The sequence below is a fragment of the Aulonocara stuartgranti genome (assembly GCF_965226115.1).
Source record: "Aulonocara stuartgranti genome assembly, chromosome: 14".
NCBI classification, from domain to species: Eukaryota; Metazoa; Chordata; class Actinopteri; order Cichliformes; family Cichlidae; genus Aulonocara; species Aulonocara stuartgranti.
In genome coordinates this window covers 8,916,079-8,924,772 of record NC_138950.1, presented here as the reverse complement: position 1 = coordinate 8,924,772, position 8,694 = coordinate 8,916,079, and the positions used below count along the sequence as shown (strand labels likewise).

General features: G+C 37.1%; 1 protein-coding gene across 1 annotated transcript in view; it reads left to right on the top strand.

Annotated features, from left to right (window-relative positions):
• The first annotated feature begins 2,878 nt into the window (after positions 1-2,878).
• Positions 2,879-8,694, top strand: part of LOC309688313 (SR-related and CTD-associated factor 4-like) — a 28,405-nt gene continuing 22,589 nt past the window's right edge. Inside the window, exons 1-8 of the mRNA XM_082503944.1 lie at positions 2,879-3,177; positions 4,825-4,908; positions 5,566-5,610; positions 5,710-5,871; positions 5,958-6,075; positions 6,794-6,927; positions 7,042-7,188; positions 7,507-7,580. Coding sequence (XP_082360070.1) covers positions 3,148-3,177; positions 4,825-4,908; positions 5,566-5,610; positions 5,710-5,871; positions 5,958-6,075; positions 6,794-6,927; positions 7,042-7,188; positions 7,507-7,580 — 794 coding nt within the window. The 5' untranslated portion in view covers positions 2,879-3,147. The remainder of the gene's footprint in view (positions 3,178-4,824; positions 4,909-5,565; positions 5,611-5,709; positions 5,872-5,957; positions 6,076-6,793; positions 6,928-7,041; positions 7,189-7,506; positions 7,581-8,694) is intronic.

The window sequence follows — 8,694 nt, the reverse complement described above, 5'->3', positions numbered from 1 at the left end:
TTTGGGGCTGCCTTTCAGTCTGTGGTATTTGACATCTTGTCATTAACACAGTAAAGTATTTTTAGAGTTTGATTGGCAACAACTTCATTTTTCAGCATGACAATGATCCCAAAACACTGAAAAAACACAATGAAAGTTGTGGATTGATTTGGACCTCAATGAAGAGCTTTAAATGTTCTTCAAGAAGCTTGGAGAACCATTCCTGAAGAATTCTTAAAGAAACTACAAAAAGTCAGTCATACAAAAGGCGACTTTAAAACTTGTTAGAACTATACAAAGTCTGTTTTGCCTTGTATACCGTATGTCCCTGTATGTTTACATGCTCCCATTTACCTAGTAAAATGCAAAGAAATGAGAGGTGGCTCAGAACTTTTCCAAAGTACTGTATGTACAAATTTTGAGCAGAAAGTTTTGGGACTAAAATGAAAATGGAAGGAGCAAAGCTGCCTAATATACTCTCGCTGTCCTTGTTCTTATGTACACACACACACAGTGGTTTAAAGCTCAAAGCAGCTGTTACGTAACATTTTTTTAATGGTTAAGGAAGCCTTGAACTTTGCAGTGATCTTGCGAGATGTTAAGAATGATGGTCACTTCTTCTCATTTTAAATTTCATTAGTGCTGTTGCACCTTATCATCACATTTTGAATTTGAGTCCATCCCCTCCGTTTTTCACTATGTTCTCATAAAGATCGAGTCTCTAGTGAATTAGTTGACGTGTGATTCCTGCAAAGACAACAAGACAATTTTAAGTATGAGCAGCCCTTTAGGGATTACGCATATTGAAACGCATATACATGTTTCAGTTAGAAAACGCACTTTAAAGGCATTAAAGGCAATTGACCTTTATACTTACTTTGGTAGGTTTCCACTGCGAGACAGTAGATTCAAAGTGAGAAAAAGACATGCCACAAAGGTAATGACGACTACCCAAAATATTATAACAACGGAATCTGGGAGGAGAATAGAAAATGTGTTATCTTCGTGTAATAAAAGCAAGACAGAACAATTATGTAAAGCGTTAAAATAAACAACTTACATTTATAGTACTTTAACTTTCTCTCATCCACAATCACGGGATCCAGGTAATCATAATAGTATTCATATATAATCCCGCTGGTAGAGTTCTCCATTCCAGCCATCTGAGAGGGAACGTGTTACTGTCTCATTCACAAAAATCAGCTAAAGAAAATAATAGCCATTTACTGCTATTTCTACCATGAATCGTCTTAGAGGAATATCCGTGAAATCCTCACCCGCGTGTGTGTTTAGCGATTCAAGTCCAGCTGTTTCTTCTGTCAGTACTACTCGTTTTGTATTTTAAAGGCTGGATGCAGTTTGCAGGTTTGGTCACAAGGGGGCAACATAAAGCCATTCAAGAAATGCGGCATTCTGGTTCTGCGCTCGATGTTTTTAAGTTCCATGCACTTTATATTTTACCTATAAATGTAATTGCTATAAGACACAGGTGTCGAACTCCAGGCCTCAAGGGCCGGTGTCCTGCAGGTTTTAGATGTGGCCTTGATGCAACACAGCTGATTTAAATGTCTAAATTACCTCCTCAACATGTCTTGAAGTTCTCCAGAGGCCTGGTAATGAACTAATCATTTGATTCAGGTGTGCTGACCCAGGGTGAGATCTAAAACCTGAAGGACACCGGCCCTCGAGGACTGGAGTTTGACACCCCTGCTATAAGAGATTTTGTGGATTTTATTCTTCAGACAACTTTTGATATAATAGAAGAACTTCCTGTTCCATCGGGTGGGGGGCGTGGGGCGCCAGCAGGAATTAATGGGATCTCATGGAGCTCTAACCCAGCAATTGAATTTTCATTGTGTTTTCAGATACTATACACTTAGAATTTTAGATTCGAATTAGTTTTTGTTTTTTTTAGGGACGTTACAGCATCATGAGTCACTTTACGATATCTGACATTTTAGTTTCAGGCATGAAGCTAGCTGCATTGAATTTGTAACAGCAGCCTCCTCTTTAAACAAACCAGTCCCTTCTTATCAAATCGTGCACTTTTCTGTCGTTGGTTTAATTCAATTCTAATGTCTCGTTATCGAATAGGTGCCATCAAGGAAAGGCATATAGTCGTAAATCCAGAACTCGTCATAAGACTGTAAGAATTAGCAAGACGCTTGATGAGATAAATCGATAAGCAAAAGAAAATTCCCTAAAAGAAAAAAATAGCTCCACGGTGTCTTTTATTTCACACAACATTGATACGGTATTAACCAAAATAAAATGTGTCTCGCTCATTTCAGCCGCTTAACTCCATGTCATGAGCGCCGCCTGCTGTGCTTCGTGCTGAATTACAAACAACTTCTTGATTGGCTCTGGTCTTTATAAAATCATTGGAAATTAAAAAAAAAAATCAGTATACTAGATGCTATTTTTAACAGTTTGCTAATAAGTACATATAATTCCATCTTTATTTTAGTTATGTTAAAAAATAGGAGCAGACATGCTGAAATATGTAGAGTACACAGGGACTTAAAGAACCCAGCTCTAATAAGTCGTGCTGAACTTATGACACTGGAAATTGTTTGATTGTGGACAGTTGTTCTCGTCTATAAAGGGCACTAGGTATTCACACTGACAGTTTTGGGCACATGGTCGTCATTCCAAAGGTTTGCCCATAAACTGCGACTTATCTAAAGCCGGGCCAAAAGTGCATTACCCCACAAGACAGGTTGTGGGAATTTCACCTGTTACAGTTGTCACTTCTCATCGTCTACTGTGGATTCAGTCATAAATTCCCTATGAACAGTTTAACTCAGAACAATACTCATTTTGCCTTTGCATGATAGGTCCGAAAATCAGTTAATTTTAGTAAAATGCTTCCAAAAGTCATCCAAACGATTTTTGTAGAAACATACGGAGACGCCAAATTTTCCGATAACTGTGAAGGCAGCATTACCTCGTGACATCACAGGCGCTGTCTACAGGGTGGAACCGTTAAGCTAGCAGCAGTTTTTAGCTTAGCTGAGCTTTGGTTAGTCCACGTCGAAAGGAAAATAAAGCTTCCCGATGCTCGTGGTTGTTATGCTATAGTTAGGTGAAGCTGCGTGTGGTTATGGTCAAGGTAAAGTAATCAAATATAAAGACTAGTCAGTTGGCTTTCAACATTAACCAGTCGTTATGGATGCAGTGAACGCCTTCAACATGGAGGTAAAGTTTTTTCATGTTTTACTTAAGTCCCACGAGCCAAAAGCAAATATAATGCCAGAGCTAACGAATGCCAGTTATTTTCTTATTTGACACTTAATATTAGTGGTTATTATTTATTTACCATGGGGACAATGCCAGCTTAGTGTCCAGTTGCAACGTAAACATTGTATCTGCTAAGCATTAGCTTAACTGTAGTTTGATGCTAGTACGTTAATCCTAGACGGCCTTTGAGTAATCATGTAGCTTAATTATTAACTTAGCCCTACTCTACTTTATTTATAAAGATGCACAGGCCATCAATGATTGTTGTAGGGACATACGCCACTTTTGTAGAATTAGTGAAATACAGCTGTCGTTAACACATTAGCCTAAAGGTGTTCGGATATTTACTTTTGCTTCCAACGAGTTAAGCAAGCAAAGCTTTTCATAAAGGCTACTGGATTATTTAATGTTTTGTATACTTGAAGTGTGTTTATTATCGGCTCACTTAAGTAACACTTTTGAGTTGTGTATTCTTTAAATTTGTTGCAGCTTTAGAAAACTCAAGTGGCCGTTTATGTGATGTCTTGCATATTGTTGTGTCAGCGTTGGTTTGTTGGTGAAAATTAAGTATTATACTAAATTAAGTACTATACTAAAGCATAGATATGATTAAAGAGTATTAATAAATAAAATTTAACAATACACAGTCATGTTGGAGTAAACTTTCTGTACAAAAAAGATACTGAACTCTTTACATTAATGTAAAAACTGTAAAAAAGAAAAAAAGATCAGCACAATTTCATAGATGGGAATAATTTTGTAAAATTTTAAAAAGCTACAGACCTGAAGCCAATGTTAGAGAAAGTCTTGTGCTGTCTGTCCAGTAAGTGGTGCAGAGGTTAGTCTACAGAGGATTTAAATATGATCATTTGATTGACTGCTGTGTCAGCACTAACATCACTATCTGCTCAGAAAGTCCTACTGCCAGATTCACTCACACTATGGTCAGGGAAGTGTGAGTCTGGCATTGTCTCTGTGAAAAAGTTATATTACACTCATTGTTGTCTCTGGGTTTTAATTACCTCATCAAGCTTGTATTTATTTTATTGTCCCTGGACCTCACATTTACCATGATGATAGCTTAAGCAGACCTGATATTTCATTCTCTGAGCTCTCCACTTAGATCAAATCCTGTAACCTTGCTGTCACCATGAGGACGACAGTCTTCACTTTGCTCAGTAGAATAACTAGTGTGATCAGCTGGTAAAGATTCTCCATTGTTAACAGTACACTGAGAAGAAACCCCAAAAGTAGATTTGCAAAACTTGACTTGACTAGACTTCCATAAAAGGAAAATCAACTGTATCACTTTATATCCAAATAAATTAAAAAAGCAAATATAAGAGAACTGCTGTAACAAGCTGCCACTTATCACAGCACCAGAGGGGAAAATATAAATTTTCAAACTTTTATTAAAGACTTTTTTTTTGTTTTTTTTTTAGTTTTGAGGTTTTCCTGTTACTGAATGGTCTATTTGTTGCTACATTTGATTATTATTTTGTCCTTTTGTTTTATAAAGGACACCACATATCTAGTATAATTGAATGCCAGTTTCTCTTTTAAAATGAACTAATTTTACATTTTTCCTCTTTCATTACCTCTTAGTTGTTCTCCATGATTGACATGAAGCCGCCAATATCCCGTGCTAAAATGATGTCTGTAACGAAATCAGCCATCAAGGCTATCAAGGTAAAGTGAATTTTATTGTTGGATACCATCATGCATAATGAGCAAATATTTAGAAAAAAACCCAAGGTTGTGGTTCTTACACAAAGAAACTTAACAAACAAACACTGTAGGTTTATGTGTATTAACTTTCTGATTTTTATTTTTTTTATATTTTTTTTAAACAAAATGCTTCAGTTGTGTGTGGTAATTAATGATAATCATAATATCTTAAGTGTAGAGACTTTATATACACACATGTATATCTCTATTAGTCTATATCTGTGCCTGTGTGTGTGAATAATAATAGTAATAATGATATTAATAAAAACATCAGGCAATCACTATGAGCAAACGGTTTTGTCATAGGTCTGGGGAGGTGAATATTATTATTCCACATATATTTTAAGCATATTGAGTTTTCTACTTTACCCTATCAGAAGTTTTGCTCTTGGCAAAATGAGGTGTCACTTGTTTTGGGGTTTTTTTGTTTTTGTTTTTGAAGCTTCAGCTGAGAAGAGTAGTTGAAGTGTTTGATGACTCTTTCGACTGATTACAGAAATCATGCAGTAAATGAGAATTTTTTTTTTTTTTTTAGCACAAAACAGCATGTTTTTATTTGTCTTATGCTACCATTTTGATAGTCATCCTGTGACTGAAATATTTTTTTTGTCTCATTAGCTTTACAAACACGTTGTCCAGATTGTTGAAAAGTTCATTAAGAAGGTATGTATTATTCAGCCGTTTAATCTTTACTATGTTGCCAAGTTTAGATAAAAGTGCATTTTACAGTTGCGGACTGTAATTTCTTTTGTTTCTTTTCAGTGCAAGCCTGAGTTAAAAGTTCCTGGTTTATATGTGGTTGATTCCATTGTTCGCCAATCACGCCATCAGTTTGGTGTTGACAAGGATGTATTTGGTCCAAGATTCTTGAAAAACTTCACAGAGACCTTTCAAAACCTTTATCGCTGCCCAGAGGATGACAAGGTACTTTGTGTTTCAAGTAATTTATATAAGTACAATAAATGCTTTAAAAAGAATCTCATAGATTTTTCTCCCCCCCCCTTTTTCAGACTAAAATTGTCCGTGTCCTTAACCTGTGGCAGAAGAATGGTGTGTTTGACATGGACATCCTTCAGCCTCTAATGGATATGGCAAATGGTGTTATTGCACCTCGCCCTGCTGTGGAAGGTAGTAGAACTGGTAGTGGAACTTTGGGCAGTGTTTTTAACTATCTGAGAGTAAATTATGTTGTAATTAGGGAGGGGGGAATTCCTAAGAATTTAGCGATTCCAGTTCAGTTATCGATATCACTTATCAATTCAATTACTTATTGATTCTCCTTGGGTGCTAATTCTCTCTGTTTTGAGGGTCACCACTATCGCTAAGCAACATTTTAATTAATTGCATGCTTTGTCAAACAACTGTGCACGTTGGAGTCATTTCCCTGCTTTGTGGTGATCATTTTTGGGGTCATTACTCAAAAAAGTAAGTCTGGCTACTGGCCCGAGGTCAGCATTCATTGCCCAGCCCTTTAACATCACTCTTTGTTCTTGGCTAGCTTAACGTTAGCATGTTGTCTGTCTAGGTGGTTTCAGTTGTTTCTGTCTTATATGCAGTTTACTGTTGAATTTTTGTCTTTTTGAGCAATAAAAATAAAGGTAATGGCCACATCCATGCTACAGACTACACTGCTATTTTCCTCTCCTGGTACTGGAAAAAATAAATTAATAAATCCAAACTGAAATCTGGTGATTGTAGCAGAAGTGCAAGTGTAACCAATATGTGGAATTGTTAGGCAAGCAGAATAACATTCAAAGAAATTAAGCTATTGGGAACCAATTCTCACTTCCTATCCCTAGTATTAATTCATCATGCAGACACAAGCTGTTTTATTGTATCTGAACAGTTCCTACTGAGCCCCAACCAGAGACACGGCCTCCTGTCAGTAATGTTCCAGTCATGCCTACAGTCCCCCAGCTACCCAGTCCTGATGCCTTAGCTGCTGTGGCACAGCTGTTTCAGTCTCCACATGGTCAGGAGGTAAGTAATAATGTGGTTTATGTCCTCCAGCAGTTTAACTAATGTTGTGTTAGGTCTAAATGGCCCCTGTTGTTTTGTTTGTTTGTTTTTTTGTTTTCCTTTTTTTCTTTCTAGTTGCAGAGGATGCTCCAGAACATCCAGCAGGCAGATAAGACCCTAGCAGCCACCACTGAAAACAACATACCAAAACGGCCTCAGATCCCACTGGCCCAGCTCAACGCATACAGTGCACACACTGAAAAGAAAAGCTCATTAGCTGAGGTACTGGCACAGCTCTCATTTACATAATTGTTTAATAAATACAAGCGGTTGGCATTTCAACCAAAGACACAATGGGCCTTGTTTTCCTAAATTCTATACAAAACTTTTTGATGGCTGCAGTCGACTTTGCATATTTGTCCCATTTGTACAGCACCATCTAATCTCACCATGTTATATGGATTTTATTGGTGTGATATAACCTGCTTGTTAGTGTTCATTTCCACTTTTGTTGTTTAATGGTGGTTGGTAAACAGCTTTAGGGTAGACAAAAAGGAGTTGTGTCCCTATCCTCAAAACATTTTGTATATTTTTCTCCAGAAACTTCTTGACCGATTTGACTATGATGATGAACCTGAAGACACAATGGCTACTGAGGGCAACATTCACTCACAGTGAGTTTCTGAAAATGTACTCGTGCTTTTACACATGTGTGTAGGGCTGGGTATCATCACTGATTTCTATAACTGATTAAATTCTGATTTACAAGATCCTGATTCGATTTGATTCAATTCCGTTTTGACTCCGTCAGAAATATTATAATTATAATCATTTATCAGTAAATATCCATATATTTTTATATCCATTTATAAAATCTATGTATAAAAACAAAGCTGACACTTGTGAGACTTCATCAGAGGTGTAAGCATCACAGCAGATGCCTTTGTGTCAAAGTAACTGAGGAAAGTATTAAGGAGATTTTGCTGCCGTAGCTTTTTATAGAAGTTAACCCCCTTAAAAATATTCTTCAGTAGATCAAAAACTGAAGAAAACCATGAACCAACAGATGAACATTACCTGATGCTGCTGAAGTGAAGCAGAGCAAAGTTAGAGGTTTTATTAGAGACATAGCTAAGTGTTTTGTGGTTTGGTACAATTTGTAAAAGTTGAAATTTCTTCGGTATTGAACAGCAGATATTAGGCTTTCTTGTCGGAGGTCATTTTTTGGAAAAACAAAACAAAAACCAGCAGCTGACAGCACTGTACTCAACGGTAGACTGGTGTGTAATATGCAAGCAAATAATGCAGAAAATAGAGATTTCTGATTGGACACTGGCTGAAAGAAATAAGAAGTAAAGTAAGAGCGAATTCATGACAATGCTTATCAAATGTGAAGCGTAGTTTTGATATTCTTTTTCTGCTGGTTCAATGAATTTTAGTTGGAGAGTGACGAAACCTGCAGCTTCAGAATCTGTGAGATGTTGTCTTCAGCACCCGGCATGTCCGCGTACATGCCGTCGGGTGAATGCTCCGTGCTTTGTGTTGAGATATTTGTGCGGAAATGGTTTAAGCATAGTGGGCTATGTTGCTTGTTTTGACTTAAAAGGTTGTGCTTTATTTGCACATTTTATCACTCCCCTCAACATTATCCACACATGCTATATATCTGTGTATGCATGTGTGACTACAGCACACGGTCTGTGGTTGCATCCTACTGAGTAGCAGAGCCTGAGCGCTGAGAGTAATCTTGTGGTTGACCAGTATTAGCCAAATAGGAAGAGACAAAAC